The 22,867-nt window shown below is 39.8% G+C and overlaps 4 protein-coding genes across 7 annotated transcripts in view; 3 read left to right on the top strand and 1 right to left on the bottom strand.

Moving 5' to 3' along the window:
* Positions 1-451: 451 nt before the first annotated feature.
* On the top strand, positions 452-2,903 carry LOC116610313 (lactadherin). Its single transcript, XM_048731405.1, has 2 exons — positions 452-996; positions 2,632-2,903. The coding sequence occupies exons 1-2, from the start codon at positions 619-621 to the stop codon at positions 2,773-2,775; spliced, it is 522 nt and encodes a 173-aa protein (XP_048587362.1). The 5' UTR covers positions 452-618; the 3' UTR covers positions 2,776-2,903.
* A 3,287-nt stretch (positions 2,904-6,190) lies between these two features.
* On the top strand, positions 6,191-9,432 carry LOC5497503 (CUB and peptidase domain-containing protein 2). The gene is made up of 5 exons (XM_048731404.1): positions 6,191-6,315; positions 7,056-7,178; positions 7,274-7,490; positions 8,161-8,384; positions 9,006-9,432. Exons 1-5 carry the CDS (start codon positions 6,258-6,260, stop codon positions 9,317-9,319), a joined length of 936 nt encoding a protein of 311 aa, XP_048587361.1. The 5' UTR covers positions 6,191-6,257; the 3' UTR covers positions 9,320-9,432.
* Positions 9,433-13,468: 4,036 nt separating this feature from the next.
* Positions 13,469-15,620, bottom strand: LOC5502805 (probable palmitoyltransferase ZDHHC24). The gene has a single exon (XM_001623914.3). It carries the CDS (start codon positions 15,504-15,506, stop codon positions 14,634-14,636), a length of 873 nt encoding a protein of 290 aa, XP_001623964.3. The 5' UTR covers positions 15,507-15,620; the 3' UTR covers positions 13,469-14,633.
* A 225-nt stretch (positions 15,621-15,845) lies between these two features.
* LOC5502812 overlaps positions 15,846-22,867 on the top strand; it is an 18,351-nt gene continuing 11,329 nt past the window's right edge. For 2 of the 4 annotated variants that reach the window (XR_007312601.1, XM_048731685.1), the window contains exons 1-4: positions 15,920-15,947; positions 21,018-21,143; positions 21,961-22,000; positions 22,620-22,731. Coding sequence is in view for 3 of the 4 variants with exons in the window: in XM_048731685.1 (XP_048587642.1) it covers positions 21,974-22,000; positions 22,620-22,731 (139 nt within the window). In the remaining variant the exon portion in view is untranslated. Of the gene's footprint in view, positions 15,948-21,017; positions 21,144-21,960; positions 22,001-22,619; positions 22,732-22,867 lie in introns of all 4 variants that reach the window. The other 2 variants (XM_048731683.1, XM_048731684.1) reach the window with 2 other exon arrangements.

Raw genomic sequence — 22,867 nt, 5'->3', positions numbered from 1 at the left:
AACTCTGCTATGACGACAAAGAAAACTGCGCCAGCATCAACTACGACATGAAAAAAGGGAGATGCAAACGCATGAAGGTTACACACGCAAACCTGCCTCGCGAGCTCGTGAAAATGAAAAATTCTGTTTACGCGGATATAAGAGATAGTAAAGGTAAGTAAACCGGAACATAGATAAGTTTATTTCCCGAATACTTCGTATGTTGTTCAAAAATATCCTGAGCAAAATGCTGATGGAAGCTAAGGGGAAACAGGCGGGAAAGGACACGAGGCCTCACATTCTTAAAAGCTTGAAGTAATTTATGCTTCATAAACGTGTCAATACTAAATATATTGATATCACGGCTAAACATATAATTTGTATAAGTGTTATAAATTGAGTCATATCATTGAAAGAAAACATTAAAACATTCTTAAAAGCTTGAAGTAATTTATGCTTCATAAACGTGTCAATACTAAATATATTGATATCACGGCTAAACATATAATTTGTATAAGTGTTATAAATTGAGTCATATCATTGAAAGAAAACATTAAAACAAAGAAATTGAGGTCACTTGTTCGAGAGGTTAAAAATTCTGCCTGTTAATACCTCCCACCCCACCTCTCAGGTTTTTTAATGAAAAAAACTCTTACTCCTTCAATCTTAAAATGCATAGGATGTGTTTTCAACCAATACCCCCTGGGGATGGAAGATGGCAGAATTCCAGACTCAAGCATTACGGCTTCGTCGTTTCACGATTCTCACATGTCCCCTTATTACGGACGCCTTAACAACCAACCAGTGAGTGGTCAACACAACGGCGCATGGGCAGCCTTGAATGAACAAACAGGCGAGTACCTACAGGTGGACCTGGGCCGAGTTATGCGGGTTACCCATGTAGCAACGCAGGGGCGCCCACAGGGAAGTAGCCAATGGGTGACCGAGTACAGTGTGGAATACAGTCTGACGGGAGATCAGTGGCAGAGTTTCCAAGACGAGAATGGCGTGATTAAGGTAAGACACATGTACAGTGTGGAGTACAGCCAGGGTGGAGTTCAATGGTAAAGTTGTAGCGCCCGTAAATGTTATAATTACCCGCAATTGTAATAAACCTGCAAATGTAATAAGGTTTTACCTGCAATTGTAATAAACCTGCAAATGTAATTAGGTTTTAGCCGCAATTGTAATTTACCCGCAAATGTAATTAGTTTTTAGCCGCAAATGTAATAAGGTTTTACCCGCAATTGTAATAAACCTGCAAGTGTAATAAGTTTTTAGCCGCAATTGTAATAAACCTGCAAATGTAATTAGGTTTTACCCGCAATTGTAATAAACCAGCAAATGTAATTAGGTTTTACCCGCAATTGTAATAAACCTGCAAATGTAATTAGGTTTTACTCGCAATTGTAATAAACCTGCAAATGTAATTAGGTTTTAGCAGCAAACGTAATAAGGTCTTGAAAAGTTATTTTCAGTCAGGCGCCGTTAGTTTAAGGCTTTTATGGACAATAATTGATAAATCGAGGATGTGAAAGCGGTCAATTTTTATATCGTATTGTTTTTCTATCGTGTCATAATTTATAACAGATTCGAGGGGTAAAAGAACGCAACTATTTTTCTAAAATAATTAGAAACTTAATTCTTAAATATTTTAAAAAGTTCACGAAAAAAAAGATAGCTCTAAGGTCAACTACCGCAATTAGGAATAAGATAGCATATTGCAAATGTGGTGAAATTTGCGATATATACTATATAATATAACATACTAATAATATATACTATCCCCGAACTCGTTATTTTATTTTTTTTATTTTGTGCTCCATTGGTCATTGCTTTAATCACAATTGCAGAGAAAAGAAACAAGCGGTCGTTGACTATCAATGATCAAAAGTCATATAACTGAAAACATTGTGATCTAAAGTATATTTTATTTTGTTTTTGTTTTTTTAAAAGCAGATGCGGAGAATAAGTCCTTAGCTGTCTCGTTTTGTTTTTCTTTTTTAATCGCCAAGACCGCTTGCTTCTTTAACTCTGCATTGTAATTATAACAAATACAAATAAAGCACACAAAAAAAGTTTTCGGATAGTATATATATTTTTAAAAGTATATCACACCACATATTTCACCACATTTGTAATATGCTATCTTATTCCTAATTACTGTGGTTGCAGAAGACCTTAGAGATTTCTTTTTTTTTCTCGTGAGCTTTTTATAAAAATTGTAGAAAATAGTTAAGTCAAACCCCTTGAATCTGTTGTAAATTATGGCAGATACAGAAATTATACGATATAAGAATTGACGATGCTGGATTTATCAATCATTTTCCATAACTAACGCTGCCTGGATAAAAATAACTTTTTATTTCATTCATAACCTTTGCGGGTAATTATTACATTTGCGGGCGCTACAGAGTTTTCAAGACGCGAATGGTTTAAGGTAAGAACACGTGAACAGTGTGAAGTATAGTCTGGGGGAGTTCAATGGTAGAGTTACCAAGATGGGAATGGCGTGATTTGTGGAATACAGTCTGAGAGAATATGTCAACTTTTTGTAAATTTGCAATCTTCCAATCCTATATAGTTAAGAGCCGGAAATTGTGGGTTTTAGTTTGTTGTGTTGCTTTTACAAATTAAGCTTTTTATTTTCAGGTGTTCCCTGGCAACTCCGATAAGACCACTGTGGTGAAGCACGAGTTCTTCCCTGTCATCAAAGCGCGTTTCGTCAGGATTGTAGTACGGGCTTGGCATGGACATATCACTATGAGAGCGGAGTTTTACGGGTGTGAAGCATGACTTAAAAACTGGAACCATACCAGGCCCGTACCCAGGATTTTATTTGGGAGGTGGGGTAGGGGTGCGAAATCCGAGAAAGTGGACCTAATTTTTCTTGGAGGAAGGGGGGTGGGGAGTGAGAAAGAACAAAAAGGTTTTTTTTATGTCTTTGCAGTATCTCCACAGGACGTTTATTGTCGGATTTGGCTATAAAAGGTCTGACTTATAGATTGATGACATACCAGAGTGATCTAGCTTATGCTTTATAGTTTTGTCTAAAAATATCACGTCTATTGAGAAAGTGGACTTTCGGCCTTGTAAGTGTGTGTGTTTACCCTCCTGGGTACGGGCCTGATTGCTACACGAGAAACTCCGATGATCCACAGGTCTAGATGGTTTTCCCTTTAAATTGCTGATATGAGCGGATATTAGATGTGATTGCCCCCGTCACTTGTGATCTTTATTGTAGAATTCGTTGTTGCTCGACCGCCAAGAAATCACATCCATTTCTCGTCTTGGAGAAGCACGTTGTCAATCATACCACCGTGACCAATCAGTTTCCCTTCTGTGTGCAGTAAAATGGTTTATGACGCTACAGAGATAACATAAATTCATCGATTGGTTTAGACAGTTGATTGACTACGCGCTATTCCCATACGAGACAAGGATTCTGGATTCGCCGAGGTCGCGAAACAACCGATATTGTATTAGAGTCAGCGATAAAAATGACCTACCCGGCTCTGTCTTCGATTTGCAAATATATGAATTACCTCGCACGTTTCGATTGTTAATTTCATTCACTTGTTTGTACATAACTTCCTTTTCCTTTTTTTCTAGTTTTTTTTTTAATTTATGGCAAAATAGACCTATTTAAGGAGCTAAGATAAAGCATGTCTACGTCAATTTTCAAGTTCATATATAATAGTCCGCTCTACTAGTCATAGCCATGATCTAGACAAAGAGGAGATATAGGCCTCCCTATTTGTCTCATCACTGCACTGCAGCGCATTTCTTTTCTATAGAGCAGTTCTGGCTTGAAATTCGCTCTCTCTTCGCTCTCTCAAACCATTCTGGGACACAATTTTCAAAAAGAGGGCGAAGCGAGAAATTGCATGTATATAGTATCTCGTTTATAAAATTATCACTTCGATTAATAAAATATTTGTATTGTATTGCATTGCTTTCCGGTTAAGTCGAAGAAAGAAACACAAAACATGATACATAAGAGAAGAGCTTTTTTTTCTTCTCCATGTATGAAAAAAGCCTTTATAGCTCAGGGTTATAAAGTCTTCCTTTTATCGCGAATCAAGGTTGAGTACATCATTTTCTCTTGCACGAATTCATAAGCTTGTCTATCGGGTACATAAAAGGACAGCTATATTGATTTAGGACTTGGAGCCATTTGAGGAAGCAGTGGTAAATAATTTTGGAATGTATGAAGCAGTGGTAAAAATTTTGGAATGTATGAATCCAAGTAAGGAGCTATTTTTTCAAATGAAAATCCGAAAAAAGTCAAAGTTGACTGAAACATTTTATTAATCCTTTGAATTCTTTGTTAAGACAATTTTGTACATTTTTCTGTATATTTTAATTTTTTTATATTTATTCTCTCGAGTGTCCATTAGGGGCCACCCACACTAAGACGGATTTGTTTGAATCCGTGTACTTTTTGATATATTTATAACGATGTCATTTCGCAGGCGGGTCTGCTGCTTTGCCGCTATTAAAATGGCGTCAAGCCGTACCTTTCAAAGATTTTTGCCGTTTGAATCCCTTCGGTTGCTTCGAGGCATAAAAAGTCTGCGCAACTACTTTGTGTACAACATATCTTTTTAACCTTGTGTTGATTTATAGCTTCTCTACACCACGCCTACGCAGACCTTTTTTTTTTTTTTTCTACAGCTTTTCTGTTGTCCTTCTATACCATAGAAGGACAACAGAAATTTCGAGAAGGACGTGAACAATGGAAGGGACGTGAATAGCTATACGGAGGGGGGAGGGGTAGGATATAGGAGTGGGAGACAGATAAGTCCTTAAAATCCCGCGTAGTAAGCTAATGATGTACAATTACTCGGTATATTTTACTGTAAAGGGGTCTTTTTATACTCCTTTTTTTAGTTAAATATATTTCATTGTTTAAAAAGATTGATGTTAGCTATAGCTGGGTATCAACAAATTCCAGCGTTTTCTTTCTTCATATATAATGTTCTGGATGAAGAAGTGATTTGTTCACCCAAGTAGTAAATTCAACATAATTGCTAGCTTGGCCTTGGCTTTACCCATCCCTTCGCAGCCTGAACTCTTCGTTCACGGCGCATTTGAGGTTGAAACACTGTCCGGCAAGACAAGTCCAGGACGGCTGCGAGGGAGGATTAAAATGAATGCATTAAAATACGCAAAGTTATGTCTATAAACTTCATATGCATTTCATAAAAGATTGGCAGCCATTGTATCGAAGATAAATGCCTCGCTTTGAATTGTCACTCGAACCCAGCCTACGCTCCTAGCTGTGCCAACAACAATCCAAACTGGTTCAACAAGAATCCAAACTGGTTCAACAACACTCAAGTCATACGAGGCTCAATATTATTTTAAGCTTTCAGGTGTGACCTAAACATTATATATAAATCAAGAACAATGTCATTTTGGGTACTTGAGCTGTTTTCCTATTTTAATAGGAATACCTAATCTCTAGGTTGTATCCACCTCTTCTATGGAGCAGCCGCTCCTTTTACTCAATAAAACAAAGTATGACTACTTTTAGTAGCAGCTACCGTCACTTTTTGATTCATTAGACTTGGGTACTGATGGTCACATAGGGCAGGGGGGACGTCAGAGTTCAGATTGCTTGTTTAATAATACGTGTTTGATGTTAAAAACAAATTGAACAGAGCGTCCACTAGCCCTTTCCATCCCAGCTTTACCAAATTGTGAATTTGTAGATGTATAAATAAATCTCGTCCAGGCAGCCGGTCAAGAGTCCTCTACTACAAAACGGTCCTTTAACCGTATTGATCCCTTTGTCTTCGGCACCTCTTCAGCCAAAACTTAAGAAAATGCCCACTGCACCTGATTAAAAAGGTATAATTAAATATTCATTCTTAAAGCTAGATCACTAATAACTGGTAGTCGCCAAATGTTATCTGTTAGTTAAACTTCTCAGCTTGTAACGATTTACCAAATTCAGTCTGCCCTGAAAAGGTCCTATTGAAAGACGAAAATTTTGCAGAGTTCGACTACTAGTTTTTGGTGAGCAATATGTATACTCTGGTTAACAAACACGACTATTTGGATATTCTGATTGATTTATTCTTAAAGCTAAATACAGATAAACGAAAAGAAAGACATACGCCCGCCAAAGGTGTTGACATAGTTCAACAAAAGAACTTAAGAATCCAAAAGCAATCGATTCACCTTGATTTATACAGTGTTTTCCTGAGTATACATCGTTAGGTACTTATGCTGAGAAACAGCAGGTCTATCCCACATCGAAGAGATCTATCATGAGAACTCTAGTAGTCGTGTTTGCGGCACTTTGCTGCCTGGTGGCTTTCGCACAAGGTAACGTGAATTTCTTGATCTTTATCTTGTACCCTTAAAGCTTGTCTGGACCAGGCTTCAAATGATGGCTGAGGTCGCCCTCCCGTCGGCATAGATTCGCTGCGCTTTTGGGCGGTGGGATAATAACGGAAACTCGGGGTTTAACTTAGAGCATACGCCTGACCTGACTGAAAAACCCGCCTACCGAGTCCCATGTCCAAGAACTCGAGTCAGGTGAACTTGATATTTTCAAATAAACTCCTCTTTTATTGTCTCTTCACACCTTCTTAAGTAACAGGGGGCGTAATATAAATGCTGCGGTATAGAAATAGATCGCCTTGAAAAGTCAGTATCTACAAACGCTCAGTCAGTCGCATGTGAACTGGTAAAGTGCATGTCATCTTCACGCATCTTCACGCGCTGATGAAATATCGTTGATGTTCCTATCATTTATTTTTAAATGCCTTCATCGCACAAACTACACTCCTAAAACGTTCCACCCGTATTAACTACTTTATGAGCAAACTTGGGCGGTCGTGTCTGCCTTTCACCTTATAGTGCCAGCGCCAGCCTCTTCAACCTCCCTCCTCCCCCCCTCGCACAAAACTCCAATCGTTTGACTTTTTCATGGATGCATGTAACCTTTGAAGCAATACTCCTTTGAAAAGACTTACACATATGATATATATACCAGCACTAGCCTCTTCAAACTACAACCCCACCCGCCCCCTTGCTTATATCTATATTTATTCTTTTGACAGGATGTTTAGATAAGAATCCGAACTGCGGCCGTTGGGAAAGAAGGGGCTACTGTACGGGATTGTATAAAAAATACATGGAGCAGTACTGTCAGAAGAGCTGTGGTCTATGCGGAGGCGGAGGAGGTAATTCATATTGTTATACTCTGTAGAATGAAGGTATAAGGCCGTTTATCATCGGTCACTAATTGTCATTTTTTCAGGAGGCGGTGGAGGAGGAGGTGGCGGTGGAGGTAGCCAGGGGAGCTGTGGAATGAAGCCATCCACTCGTATCGTTGGAGGGACCGCTGCCCCTAAGAATGCCTGGCCATGGCAGGCTCAGCTCAGGCGAAGCGCGTCAAGGTTCCCATTCTGTGGAGGCACGTTAGTTCATCCTCGGTTTGTCGTCACTGCTTCGCATTGCATCGACAAAGAGACCCCCAGCAGCCTTCGAATCAGGTTTGTGCCCTTTTTTTCAGTGTTGAGATCACGTGTTCAGACTCTCGCGTAATTGACTCATTCTTTACCTCTTTCTTTTTTCTGTCTTTTATTTTGATTCTTTCTTTCTTTCTTTCTTTTTTTCCTTCTTTTTCTTCATTTTCTTTTCAAACAAAAATAATAGCAAGTGAACATCCTCAACAAAAGATGCTTTTCAATCATTGTTGTAATGTAGCTCTGTTTCGTCGGGATCTCTTTCTGTCCGTACTATAAAAAAATACGCGTGACTTCCTAGTGCACGTGACTTCCTAGTGCAAGTCGCCTATACTCTCACCGTAAGGACACCCCGTAATTACAAACAATCCCCGGCAAAACTATAATACAGAAAAAAAACTGAAAAGTGTCTCCTGTACGACATGGAGGACATTCCCAAGTGACTTATTTACTTTTGAAGGACTTGATATGCGTAATAGGTGATTTACACCACGAAATCACGTGACTTTTGGGATGGCTGCTGCCGTCGCGCCACCAGAAGACGACGATTTTAGCGCTTTTTTAACTCTTGTTATTTTGGCGTCTAATGCCGAGGCGCGCTCGAGTTTGCCCCCCAGAAAGTCACATCATTTCTAAGTCGTCTATTGGAAAGCTTTCTTGCAGGCTTTTTTTCACGGCATGCTTCTTCATTCAACAGACTTGGTGCTCACCGCCTGCTTAACTCCAGTGAGTCCACAGTCCAGAACTTCCTCGTCAAGCGCATCATTAAACATGAGAGATATAGCAACCCCGTGAACCTCGCTAACGACATCGCAGTTATAGAGCTAGAAGAGCCTGCACGACTCAACAAGGCGGTCAATCTGGCGTGTCTTCCAACCCAGTCTAATGAAATTCAAGAGGGAAAGAGATGCTGGGTTACAGGTACGTAATGAAATGTGTCCAATGGACAAGCAAACTGCAACACAGCAATGCCAGGTGCTCTCCCAGGCTCTCTATTAAATGATCCCCTGGAAGAGGAGTGGAGGGGCATCCTGGGGAGTAAATACAAAACACCACAAAATCATAATTGTTTGGAAGAGAAGCTTTTTAGGGACCTCACCTTAACCGGGATACTGTGATCATGATGGGTATGTCATTGAATGGCTTGCAGTTGGCGGTTTGTTAGCGATGAGAGGGGACGAATGGATACTTCAGTTTTTTAAAAATGACAGGGTGGGAAATAGAAAAAAAAATGGAAAAAATGGGTGGGGTATGTATCTGGATTCGCATAAAACTCTTCTCCAAAAGAACAGACTGACGATGCATTTGGTAGGGGAGAGATTGTTGCTCTATCCGGAAAAGTCTGGGGTGTCGGGATGAAGTTCTGGGCAGAGTGGTGTGATGTGGTTGAGGAACCATTAGGAAGGGTTATAGTTAGATGACTAATAATCCATTAGGGAGGGTTAGGATGGCGATGCAACTTGCAGATGAGCGTGGCTGTAATGCATTTCCTTTTTATACATACCTACCTCTTATCGAAATGTTATAATCATCTCTTCGCAGGGTGGGGCCGCACTTCAGAGGGCGGATCCTCCCCAACAGTCCTAATGCAAGTTGAAGTCCCAATCGTCTCCGCCTCCACCTGCAGCCGAGCTTATGGCCGCCTTCATGAATCCATGGTATGTGCGGGACGCGCTTCAGGCGGTATCGACTCTTGCCAGGGTGACTCAGGGGGTCCCATGGTCTGTGAGTACAACGGCAAGTTCAACCTGGAGGGCGTGGTTTCATGGGGGATAGGGTGCGCCCGTCCTGGCAAATACGGCGTCTACGCCAAGGTGCGTCACTTGAGGGCGTGGCTTGACGGGCACATCCGTTAAATGAGGAATGGGGGAAGGACACACCCATGTCAACAACAACTTGAAAAAGTATAAAGTTTATTCTGTCTAATTCAAAAGTATGTTGTAATGAGAAAATAAAGTTAATGCATTGATTTGTGCTGAATTGCTTAGCCTATTTAAATACTAAATATGTCAGTTATGCTCTATGATAATTTTGCAACAAGCAACAACAGTGATATGAATTTTGATTTAAAGAATATAGAAATAAAAAAAGAGAGTCCACAGGTTTTTCGGGATGCGGGATTTAGCAGGTTAGCGATCGGGATACGGGAAACTCTGGGAAACACAAGCAGGATTCGGGAAAAAGATGCCGCACGGGGTGGGTTAGCGTTACTTTGTAACGGGAAAAAATTGTCAGGATAATGGGATTTGTTGGGACATTCAGTAGTTTCGTACATTTTTGCCTGTATTTTTACTCCATGCAGAATATTACGAAAACAATAAATAGGGGAAATACTATTACCAAGCTAGTTGGGTAGATACGAAATAGGGTTGCACAATACAGGAAAATTAAGAAAATATTTGGGGGTGGGGGCACAGCACACAGCTACTGGTTATTTCCTTATATTTTTTTGGTTAAATATTGGGGGGGGACATGCCCCCAGTGCCCCACCCCCCCCTCTATGGCCCTGATACCCCTGACTTAAAGTCGAGGGGTTTAGAGTCTTTTCTAAACACAGGGAAAAAACGGGATGTAGATATGCGGGGGGCATTTCAATTTACATCAGTAAAGCAATTGCAGACGGCGTTACATACATACCATCCAAAAATAACAACATAATTTGGTTGAAAATTGTTAAGGAATATTTTTCCCTCGACGAGGATATCTTTCTAGGAACGGCATACCTGAGCCCCCAAAATAACAAAGGCAACGAACAAGAAATACTAGACGATTTAGAGCGAGAAGTACTCGATTTTTCAGATACAGGGAAAATCATCCTACAAGGTGATCTAAACGCGAGAACGGGTGGATTGCAGGACTTCGTTGCGGATGACAACGATCAGTTTCTAGATCTACCCGAAGATTATTTATCCTACGTCCAAAATTCTAGCTTTTCGTTCGACAACAAATCTGATAGTCGAGGCAAAGCATTGATCGATATGTGTAGTTCGCTAAGGTTTAGGATTAACAATGGTAGAATTATCGGGGATTGCCCTGGACAGAAAACGTGTCACAAATACAATGGCAGTAGCACGGTAGATTACGTCATAAGCGACGAGTCCTTATTAACGAGCTTACGTCACTGCAAAGTGAATGACCTAATACGATATCTATCTGACCACTGCTCTATATCATATATTATCCGTATAAAAACGAAACTAATACGTTCTGATAGGACGCAGCCCGCCGCATGCTCGAAACAACCGTTTAGACGGCTCACATGGAAGGAAGCTGCTAGGGAGAAAGCTAATTCACTTTTGGAGACAGATAGATAAAGAAAAAGATTCAGTGGCATTAATAGCAGTTAAGAATATAACGATGTGGATAACATGATCAACGATGTTACCAATTTATTACTAGAGCTGAGTGTGGAATCTGGTCTTAAAGACGGAAAACCCCCAAAAGAGTCTATAGAAACTAATCAAGAGTGGTTTGATAACGAATGCAAGCAACAGAAAAATCTTTTGAATTCCTTTGCTAAAAGACTTCGGCTTGACCTCGAAAACTCTGATCTGAGAAATACGATTCATAGCCGAATAAACAAATTCAAATTCTTATGTAGAAAAAAGAAATATGAACATAGAGCGAACATAATAGATAATTTGGATTTCGCTAATCCAAAGGCAACATGCGGCGGACAATCAAACACACCTTTAACCGCACTCCACATAAAATAACCAACCAACCATCCTTAGATGCATTTTATAGATTCTTTAAAGCCCAGCGCTGTATCCAGCATGCCTCAATCATACAAGACATTGCCCTAAGCCACATACAACAACAGGCTGGGTTGAGACTCTTGAGGTGAAATCTGCGCTATTGACAAACTGAAAAACGGTAAAGCTCCAGGGTGCTTCAACAAATTAAATGAGATTATTATTATAGCCAAAAATAATTTAATAGCCCTCCCTCACAAAAATCTTCAATGAAATCCTCAAGGGAGGATATTGGCCAAACGCCTGGGGCCTGGGACTTATTATACCCCTTCACAAGAAGGGGAGCTCCGATGAGGTAAATAATTAACGAGGTATAACTCTACTTCCAAGCTCAAGCACAATTTTTGCTTCTATCTTAAACGAAAGGGTATATCTTTTATCTTGAGGTGAACAATGTAATGCCAAAAGAACAAGGTGGTTTTCGAAAAAAGAATGGTACCACCGATAATATTTTTGTCCTGAAAACACTGATAGATAAATATGTAAAAAGCAAGCCTAAAAAAAGGAAAAATCTCTTAATAAGCTGTTTTATAGACTTCTCGAAAGTCTTTGATACAATCCCTCGTGAGAGATTGTTTGAAAAGGTGCAAAAATCAGGAGTTACCGGAAAGTTTTTATAACTTTTCAAAACTATGTACGATAGCGATAATGCAGCGGTCAAGGTAAATGGTCAAGTTTCGGAGGCGTTTCCTTGCTGCAAAGGGGTAAAACAGGGATGTGTTCTGTCAACCACACTCTTTAATTTGTATCTTCACGACCTATCGGACAGTTTAAGAGAACTACAGCCGCAGCGCGAAGGTTTAGTTATCAACAGTATTCCGGTTACCCACCTTCTATAGGCAGATGACCTTGTTCTTTTAGCGAAGGACGAAAGCCGCTTGCATACCTACCTGAATTGTATGGAGGATTTTGTTCAAGCCAACGGTATGAAACTCAATTTAGACAAAACGAAGGTAGTAATATTCAATAATAGTGGGAGGTCCTTGAATAACTATTGCACTAAATACCTAGGCCAGAATTTAGAAAACGTAACCACATACAAATACTTAGGTCTGACATTCAGTTCCATCGGAAACTTTAATGCCGCCAAAAGCGATTTAAAAAAAGTAGCTCTTAAAGCACTTTTTAAACTCAAAAGAGAAATGGGCAACAACTTCAGAACAAATGTCCAGCTGACCAACCGCCTTTTTGACTGCCTCATTAAGCCAATCCTTCTATATGGCAGCGAAATCTGGGGCGTCGATGAAATAAAAAACGAACGTGACCCAATAGAGCTGGTGCACGCCAATTTTTGTAAGTTTATCCTCGCTGTCGGCAAGTATGCTCCAAATATAGCCTGTCGGGCAGAACTAGGAAGATATCCTGTCCATAGACGCGAAATTAAGGGTATTGAGTTTTCATAACAAACGATCCGAAGCCCACAGGAATTTCTTATCACATGATGCATATTTGGACTGCACCCCCGGAAACTACACTTTCAACTGGTATGTTAAAGGCAAAGCCATGGTGTCTTCGGTGGGACTGGGTTTTCTCTGGGGAAACTTTCAAGTAATTGAGAAAAAAGCGCAGCAATATTTGTTTAAGCAAAGGCTCCAAGTCATTGAACCCCAAAATTTTGAAGCTTACGGTACATTTTTAATTATTCAAAAAAGCCCGGACAAAAGAACAAACTTAAAACTTACCGTAAGTTTAAGACAAAATATGACGAGGAAACTTACCTAGTTGATGTTCAAAACATCAAACATACAGAAGGGTTGACACGCCTAAGAATAAGTTGTCATAAGTTAGAAATAGAGGCTGGACGGTACTCCAGACCATACCGCAGCCCGGAGGAAAGACTCTGCCGGCAATGCGACCTCAACGAAACAGAAGATGAGTGGCACTTCATACTGAGGTGTCCCATCTATGATAACCTTAAAAAATAAATGCTTGATGTTCTGGAAAAAGACAAAATTAGATTCCACAACAAGGAACAGCTTTTTATCTACTCTTAAACCCGCCAAAAAAGGTGCAAAAGGCTGTTGCGAAGCACATTTTTCTGTGTATGTGTATAAGAAAAGGAAAAAAGGAAATATTATAAGGAAAGGAAGTATAGAAATTTATTGGTTGAAACAACCTATGTAACGTTATGTAAAGTTATATGGTACCAATAAATATCATCATCATTATCATCATCATCATCATCATCATCATCATCATCATCATCATCATCATCATCATCATCATCATCATCATCTAGATGCAGCATAGTTTTGTAAGTGATTTAGTACATGTGCAAAACTGTTTTATTCTGGTTTTAGTCAGATCTACAAACTCACGTTCTCTCATACAAACTTTGTTATTCTACACAGAGATGATTTATACACTTGCCATGGACATGGGATACCAGTCTCAAATCTAAAAATAGTCAAACTTTGTAAAAGGGTTACTCACACCAAGGATACAGTGTACACTCCTTGTGATGGGATCATGTACACTCCTAGTGATGGAATCATGTACATGTGCATTATCAGACATTATTTTGCCTGGAAAAAGTTAAAAAGTTTGTAGAAGCTAAAGGTCTACAGTAAATTGCATCGCAAATAAAGTCAGTCCATTACTACTCCAGTCAAAGGCATTTTATTTGGGTATCCTGTGATTTTGGTTTCCCTGTGGTTGATGATGTGAAAGTGAAAGATCAACTTCAGGAAGCCTGAAGGAAGCCAGAAACTAAGTTTGACAAATTATGTTAAAAAACAGCTAAGAAACACCCAGAGTTAACCATGGGTCTGGCCTGCTTTTAGTCTCCCTTCAAAGTTTGGATTAGCAGGGTTTTACCAGCTAGCTAATGGAAACACTGTATTCACACTAGGTGGTCATAGGCCTGTAGCCAATCCAAAGCTATCACATCTTTTAAGTTTCTTTTTCTTGACGTATTGGGTACAGCATTTCAACAAAGTCATAACACCAAGGCTTCCTCATTGCGTATAGGTAGTATATTTCCAATAAGCGGTGAATGTTATTTGTTTTAAAGTAAAAAAAACCTATACAAAGTGCTAGGTATTGCTCCTTTCTAACCAAAGTGAGTAAGTATTCAGAAATGAGAATTTCAGGGGCATACAAGGGGGTGGATATCCACCCCCTTTTTGGGAATTTTTTTTGAAAAGTTGCTCTCGACTTTGCTGACATGACAAATTCAATTCAGCATGAAGCATTGTTAGATCTACATATGTAACCTACCAAGAACCACTGGATCAGTTTTTAGCTGTCTATCCGGCAATTATCCACACCCATTTTGAAATCCTGGATCCATCCTTGAATTTAATCTTATCCATAAGCTCCAAATCCAAACTATTACAAGTGTTTTAAGCGTCCCTTATATTGCATATTCTCATTTAGTAGTTGAGATTTCATGTTTTAGTTCCAGCCCAACTTATCACATATCTTTTGGGAGTTCCTCATTACATGCCTGTGTGTAGTCTGTACCGTTATGAGGAAGTGGGGATGTAATCTTAGGCCAAATCCAAGACAGAAACCAGTTTTCACCGAGAACTTCAATAAAGTTTCTTAACCACCCCTTGTCGTAATTCCTCCTTTTCCTCTTACGCTCATAGGATGTCTGTCCACGAGCGATTATGTTAAACTGGAAAAATAATAAACCAGAAAACATAACAAAAGCGAAAAGGGAGATGGCGGTTATGAAAGTGACGAAGGTCTGGTAGATGGTCGTGTAACCAAGCATCCAGGAAAGCATCGGCATGAACATTGTAAACATTGTCCATAGAGTGAAGTTATCCATTACAGAGGTTACATATTCCCAGTGAAACAGATTAGCATACAAAGCACCAAGCCACAGATAGAATGCTAGGAAAAGATAATATCGGTAATTCGAATGTCCAACACATTTCCCAGCGAATATACAGTGGTGGTCGCGTCTCAACACGCATATGTCGCAGACGTGACAGTGATAAGCTCTAGGCGGGGAATTTAGTTGACAGAAGGGACAGTATGCCCACCCTGGTTTCAATACTGAAGGCATGCCGAGTTTAGCGCCGGTTGTATCGGTAGTGATGACTTTGTAGAGGTTTGCAAATACGTTGAGGAACATGAAGAGACCGCAGAATACATGAATAAGGTACCAGGTTGAGAGGAACTCGTGATAGATGGGCAAAACGACGAGCAACTCGAACAGTGATATCACCCACAACATAACAAACATGAAGACGAAAGCTGCCGCATCGGATCCTTTCTTCGGGATAACTCGCTTTGCCAGAGACAGCTTTTCGTATTGTGGGTCTTGTGAAAACATAGCTGTAGGTCTGTGCAAGTAGATCTTGCAAAAAGTTGCGAAGAAATTCACCAAAAGCGACTCCAAATCGCAAAACAACACGCCTCAATTGATAACATGTGCAAAACAGCGAGAGAGACTGGTACTGCATAAATAAATATGGAGTCCTTGTTGGGGTCCCTGTGGCATTGATACAAGTTTAAATTGGTAACAGTAGAGCTAACGTGGGTTTCTGAATTTATACTAGCTGGATACCTATTAAATTTAAAAAGTTCAAAAATAAAACACGAAAATTTTAAAATTTTACTGAAAGAGCTGTTGTACTTTGAACCACAGGTAGACCGCACACTAGTTACGTGCCAGACACCAACCTCCCCACTTTAAACTTATCGATCCGTAGTTCCTCTTTCTCTTTCGTCCTTCTGGTCTTGGTCTAAGCATATTCGTCTACAAGTTCGACTGGTGAGTACAGTATTACTCCTCGGTAACGGGTGCCGTTCTTTGCCAGCCGCCTGTTTGTGCTTTGGCTCGGTGTTTGCTTAGCTGGTTGGTTATTTTAACCGCGCTTTATCGGTCATTTGGAACTCCGCGAGTACCATGACTTGATTTAAGTCTGATTTTTAGTTCACGTCCTTGTTTGTATGTATTTCTATCGTCTAGATATACCTGTCGCATGCCCACTAACATTTTGCTGTATCAAGTTTACAAAGGAAGACCTTTTGCTATCAGCACTAATGCTGACAAAATAGCAAAAGAAAAGATAAAAATTCAAGCAGAATACGCAAACTTTACTTTTTCACATATAGCGAGAGAGCTGGTATTTTTTTACCATCCTGAATCTGTCTCTACAAATCATGCGTTTTGCACTGGCTAATGATATTTTCTTTGCTATTGCGTAGAGATTTTTGTTTACATACATACATACATACATACATACATACATAAACTTTATTTAAGTGTCAAAAGTGTTTAGCTAAAAAAAGCTAATTGTGGACACTATAAAAAATAAATAGTCAGATAATTAATAAATAATATGATTTAGAATCTAATCTAGCTATATTTAAAATATTAAAAATATTATAGAAAACTATACGTATTATACATATTAATATAATATATTATATACACAAACACTATATAGACGAACTATCACAGGCGTAGATACAAGTAAACAGACATGTGTATACAAATAGACACAAGAACAAACAAACAAACAAACAAGCAACATATAAATAAATAACAAAACAAATTAATATAAAAATATGATACAAGGGTAGTGCATACTCCTCATGTGCCCGACCGCCAGACAGCACACGGGACCACCCCACGTGCCCACCCCACTAGGATGAGCATGCGATGCAGTCACATGCGCCATCCAGCAGGCCAAGCACATCAAGAGTGCGCACTCCCGTCCTAAAAGCCTGTAGGCTGGTCTTATTACGAAGTTCCTGACTTATTTTACCCCAAATATAGGGGCCTAGAAACCTTATGCTGTGTCTACCATATGTGATTGTATTAAATCTTGGAACAGGAAAATCGCTCCTCAAGTTGTAACTCCTGTCTTGCTGAAAAAATATACTTTGAATATGCTCAGGAGCTAGGGAATTTCTAACTTTGTACATTAATATAAGAATGTCTTGTAATCTTCTATTCTCTAAGCTTGACAATCGCCCTCTCCTTAAAAGTTCAGCATAAGTGTCAGTTCTGTTATTAAATATTGTGCGTAGAGCCCTCTCTTGGACTCTCTCTAACTTTCTAGCATCAGCGGCTTTACAAAAGTGCCATACCGTGTGACAATATGTGAGATTGGGTAAAATTGCTGATTTATAAAGTTGTAATTTGGCGTCTACTGGGATTAGATTTCTAAGCCTTACCAACACACCAACTTTTTGGCTTGCTTTCTTACATATTTCACTGATATGAAGACTAAAGTTCAGCTTATCGTCAAGAGTCACTCCTAGCAGTTTCATTTCAGTAGACGATTTAATTATTTCTTCATCAATCTTAACCTGTATAGATAGGTTGTCTTTATTTCTATTTTTTCTGCCTAGCAACATCAAGCTATATTTATCATAGTTCCCTTTGAGGAAATTATCTTTATACCATTGTGATATCTTATGTCCTTCTTCGTTCAAAATTTGTTCCACGCACTCAGCTGTTCCCCCTTTTACATAGAGCTGATGGTCATCAGCATACATTGACAAGCTAGCTGTTTTAACTTCAAATGTCATGTCATTTTGGAAGATATTCCATAATAATGGTCCAAATGACGACCCTTGAGGACATCCCCTTACTGCATCCTTCCAGACACCGGTGACTCCATTAAGTTTGACCCTGTTTTGACGGTTGGTGAAGTATGATCTCATCAAGTGTAATGACTGCTCAGAAAAGCCATATGCCTTGAGCTTATTTACCATGAGTGCTGGGTGTAAGGAGTCAAATGCTTTACTCACATCTGTTGAGAGTATTCCAATAAACTGTTTGGAATCTACAGCTAGCTTCCAGTCTTCTGTGAGTTTAAGCAGAGTGGTTTCACAGCTATGCTTCTTCCTATATGCCGACAAGCAAGGATCAAGCTTGGGATCAAAATGATTATTTACTTGTGTACTCATCATTGACTCATATACCTTATCTACTATGCATAGTAATGTTATTGGACGGTAGTTTTTTCTCTCAAGACGGTCATCCTTTTTGTAAACAGGGTTCCATTCCCCTTTCTTCCATGCTTCTGGCCATTCTCCTTTCCTGATACACTCATTATAGAGACCCGTTAGGGAGTCTGCTATACCTCTTGATGCTAGTTTTAACAATCTGGGAGTAATGGAGTCATAGCCAGAGGCCTTTCTGACATTTAGCTTCTCGAGAAATGACTGAACTGAATTTGTGCTGAGCTGTTGAAAACAGAAATTTGAGTTGTTGCTCTTATTTGCATCATAGATATTCTTAAGACTTGGATGACTGGACAAATCCTCTTCCGTCAGACTGTTGACATTTGCTCCACCAATCTCATTAGCCATGGTGGAAAAGTAGTCTACCAGAACGTTTGCTACCTTTTCCTGGTCTTTCTCAATTTTTCCATCTGTTCTGATGTTGATCTCACATACCAGCTGTTTCTTATCACTAAGAAAAGGTCTAAATGTTTTATAGAACTCACTTGGCTTAGCTTTAAGATCATCTGCCTTTTGTTGCCAATATTCTTTAATGGCTTTCCTTCTACAATTGGTAGCTTTATTTCTCCATTTTCTCTTCAGTTCCCAATTTTCCTCAGTTTTGCTGTGAGCATACTGCTTAGCAAATTTCCTTTTCATTTTGATTGCTTGTTTCCATTCTGGTGTCATATAGGGTACATCAGCTTTTCGAAATCTCATTTTCTTGGTAGGCATGTGTTTTTCTACTATTGTGCTGAAAAGTGTCTCCCAGTAATGGTACTTATCATCCATAGTGTCAAAGGTCTCCATGACATGCCAGGGAGCAGAGGATAGATCTTCATTAAATTTTTCAACATCCAGTGATTTTGTACTTCTAAATGTGACTACTTTCCGTTCGTGCTGAGATACCCTTTCTTTCATAATCCCATACACTAAGTGATGATCACTCATTTCTGGATTTAGTACTCCACTGGCTCTGAATAACTCTGGCTTGTTTGTAAGGATCACATCCAATAGAGTTTCAGATGTTGGTGTAACTCTGGTTGGATCCTTAATTAGGCACTCTAAACCAAATACTTCCTCTAGATTGATCAGTATTTGCCCTTCTCTACGTTCTGGTCTTAATCTATCAAGATTCAGGTCTCCAGTGAGTACAAGCGTATTACATTCCATCGAAGCCCACATACACACTGCATGCAATTCCTCTTCCAAATCCAAATCCAATTTGCGGTAGTTTGTTTATCTTATGTCTTCCTTCGATAGTTAATATATAACTAGTATAACTCGATGTGGCTTTTCATACCATTTAAAAAAGATGTGTACCAGCTGAGATCATATTGTCACGGAGGAAAATAACGAAATATAAATTAACGTCATCTTTGACAACTAAATATCTTACATTAATTAAACACCGACCTTCCTGAAGTTAAGAACCGTTATAAGTACGTTTTGTTTATTCAACTAAAAGGCGTCTGTTTGTTTAAGCAAGTTATATCGACAAAGTAACTTTAGCCGTTCCTATGAAATAGGATAGCAAAAAGTAAAAAGTTGACCCTTGACCCAGTGGAAAAGTAGGAGTGGCGCGTCCCTTTTCCATGGGTACTTGACAATCGGAATTTGGCCACCAATTCTCGGTTCGCGCTTCTTAACGAAGAAAGAAAAGTTAGGTCTGAGTTCACACAGGGTTTCCCCTGTGCAGGATTCAGACCTGGCCGTCGACGAAATTAGGATTTAGAACGGTTTAAGATTTTGAGTGCAAAAATGATTGGAATCTTGTCAATCATTATATTCATGTGTGTATCTTGCCATGCACACTAGCAATGTGACAAGTTAGTGTGTGACAACCGTAGTCAGTAGCAACATGTAAACATTACGTAAGTCACGGTAGCCCAAGGGTAACAAACCGACACACCCATGGGGGGTAGTTCGTTCCTCGGACGCCCATTGGCTGAAACCTTGTCTAAACAGAGCTTAAAGCTTTCCATGGCTGTCAGTGTCGGATTACCTAAGGGACGCCGTGGTAGGACCGTATAAAAAGGGGTGCGGTGGTAGAAGCCGCAGTCAGATCTTGTAAAACTCCAGTAGGTAACAGCGAAGTAAAGCCCGCTGTACCGCCCCCAACTACAGTCTACTCTCGTTGTTACAATATAATAAGAAATGACCCACTTTTTGGCCGCCAAGAGGGGGGGGGGTGTGCGCGCACCCTGCACACCCCCTTGTGTAAGCGCCTGTTTTAAAACAACCGACATTTGAAGAAGAACGAATTTTAAAGGGCAGCTTGTTCTACAGTCGGGGGTGGGGGATGGGGGGGCGGCCACAGAGAACGCACGTTGGCCATAGGATTTTTTGGAGGTATGAAGGCTCTACAAGCCGTAAATGGTCCTTTGATTACCGTAATGTGCTTTCTTGACGATAGAATTTTACGATGTCTTGAAGATATGAAGGACCAGAACTATTTAATGTTTTGTAAGTCATTAGCTTGATTTTGAAAATAATTCTCTCTTCAACGGGAAGCCAATGAAGATATTTAATTAAGAGTTTCGGTGATATGGTCGTGTTTCTTTAGGCACGCTATAATTCGAGCTGGAGCATTTTAAACCGACTGCAGCTTATCTATGTCCCGTTTTTGTGCGCCAAAAAAAAGACAAAAGTCTAACTTGGAGCTAACAAAACTGTGGACTAAAATTTCTGAGTTACTCGATGTTTCGTATATGACAGTGGAATGTCGTAACTCCTTATTTCAATTTTAAATGATAACATTATAGCTAACGTAGGTTTCTGAATTTATACTAGATGGATACTTTTGAAATTCAAAAAGTTAAAAAATAAAACATGAAGATTTTAAAAATTTACTGAAAGAGACATGTTGTACTTTGAACCACAGGTAGCCCGCACACTAGTCACGCGACAAACACCAACCTCTCCACTTTAAACCTATCGACCCGTAGTTCCTCTTTCTCTTTCGTCCTTCTAGTCGTGATCTAAGCATATTCGTCTACAAGTTCGACTGGTGAGTACAGTATTACGCCATGGTAACGGGTGCCGTGCTTTGCCGTGCTTGTTTGTGCTTTAGCTCGGTGTTGGCTTAGCTGGTTGGTTATTTTAACCGCGCTTTATCGGTCATTTGGAACTCCGCGAGTGCCCTGACCCGTATTTGAGTCTGATTTTTAGTTCACGTCCTTGTTTGTATGTATTTCTATTGACTAGATATACCTGTCGTATGCCCACTAACATTTTGCTGTAACAAGTTTACAAAGAAAGACATTTTGCTACCAGCACTTGGTAAAAGTTCATGCTGACAAAATAGCAAAAGAAAAAATTCAAGCAGTATACGGGAACTTTACTTTTTCACATATAGCGAGATAGCTGGTATTTTTTTATTATCCTGAATCTGTCTCTACAGATCATGCGTTTTGCACTGGCTAATGATATTTTCTTTTTGTTTATCTTATGTCTTCCTTTGATAGTTAATATATAACTAGTATAACTCGATGTGGGTTCTGATACTGATCGTTTTAAAGATAGCTGCGTCGGCTGGTGTTTGTTATTTGAATTTCTGATAATAGAAAATACCGTGTCTTGCAGTTTACGCAACGGAAACAGCATCAATAAAAGCTGCGACTACAATAGCTTATCCAGAAAAAAATCATATGAGAGTATCACGGCCCGGGGTGTACCCCCCAGCTGCAACTATTATTTTTAGAAAAAAAAATACACCCCCCTCTCCCTGAGGGCATTACGGCAGTGCCCCTCCTTCCTAGCCACACACACAGTGACTCATGCCTTTTTCCTTCTAGCTTTGTTGCTTTCTTTTTCTTATCTTTTAGTTCATTACCCATCATGACAAGCCTTGGAAGTCCTATATTGGTAGGTTTAGCACGCACAAGCTGGCGCAAAATAAATGCTAGGCGTGCAAGTCTTAGATGCTTGTTTAGTGAGAATTGCAGTGACACTCACTCAACCATACTAGAGGATAGGAAAACTCGGCGAACTTCAAAGGACAAAGAAAAGGGACTTTTTGATGTTGAAAAAACATGTCACCTGATCACGGTGCACAAACCAAACGTTCAGTGCAAAAACAAAAAAAAACATATGAAAGAGATTCATGAATACACGCATTCGAACAAAATCGCATATGGATTAATTTGAAACTTGGGCTGTTTTTATTTACTATTTTCTTTTCTTTTGTGTTTATCACTTTTATCCTGAGCTCTACAGCCGTAGAAATTTCATATATTCGCTTGTATACGCTTCACTTGTGCACCTATAACCGCCTCGTAGACATAAAAAAGGTTCGACCTTTAAAGTTCGCCGGCGTCTTCTCACTACGATGACTCACCACACTCAGTCGAAACGTATGTCATCTCTATCGGGAATCGGACTTCGTTTGTCATTTTTTCGGGATTCGCTATTTAGCCTTTGTCGCATTCAGCGGTTCTGGTCTTGTCTGGCAGAAGCGAAGCCCAACTATCATCTTATTTTCAAGGACTGTTTTCGCAATGGCTCCATCGTGCAGCTCAAATCAAGGTCATCAGGGGGGACTCTCACCATGAGGGAGGGAGGCATAGTCAGTGGAAATGGCCCTGTGGGATTTTACGGTGAGCAGATTTGGTAACCAAAAGTGCTTACTTTGAGGGGGTAAGTTGTGTGTGTGTGGGGGGGGGGGGGGGGGGATAGGTGAATAGGTCAACTCTCACTTAAAGAAGACGTACTCTGGAAAGAGATTTAGGATGG

Source organism: Nematostella vectensis, chromosome 8, assembly GCF_932526225.1.
Source record: "Nematostella vectensis chromosome 8, jaNemVect1.1, whole genome shotgun sequence".
NCBI lineage: Eukaryota > Metazoa > Cnidaria > Anthozoa > Actiniaria > Edwardsiidae > Nematostella > Nematostella vectensis.
This window is presented reverse-complemented; position numbering and strand designations above follow the sequence as displayed.

What these genes read in the sequence shown, in the direction of transcription:
- LOC116610313 (XM_048731405.1), top strand. Translation starts at nt 619, where the DNA reads ATGAAAAAAACTCTTACTCCTTCAATCTTAAAATGCATAGGATGTGTT. An exon ending in ACGAGAATGGCGTGATTAAG is followed by an intron (nt 997 to 2,631) that starts GTAAGACACATG and finishes TTTTATTTTCAG; the next exon opens with GTGTTCCCTGGCAACTCCGA.
- LOC5497503 (XM_048731404.1), top strand. Translation starts at nt 6,258, where the DNA reads ATGAGAACTCTAGTAGTCGTGTTTGCGGCACTTTGCTGCCTGGTGGCT. An exon ending in CCTGGTGGCTTTCGCACAAG is followed by an intron (nt 6,316 to 7,055) that starts GTAACGTGAATT and finishes TTCTTTTGACAG; the next exon opens with GATGTTTAGATAAGAATCCG. An exon ending in TCTATGCGGAGGCGGAGGAG is followed by an intron (nt 7,179 to 7,273) that starts GTAATTCATATT and finishes GTGGAGGAGGAG; the next exon opens with GTGGCGGTGGAGGTAGCCAG.
- LOC5502805 (XM_001623914.3), bottom strand. Translation starts at nt 15,506, where the DNA reads ATGTTTTCACAAGACCCACAATACGAAAAGCTGTCTCTGGCAAAGCGA.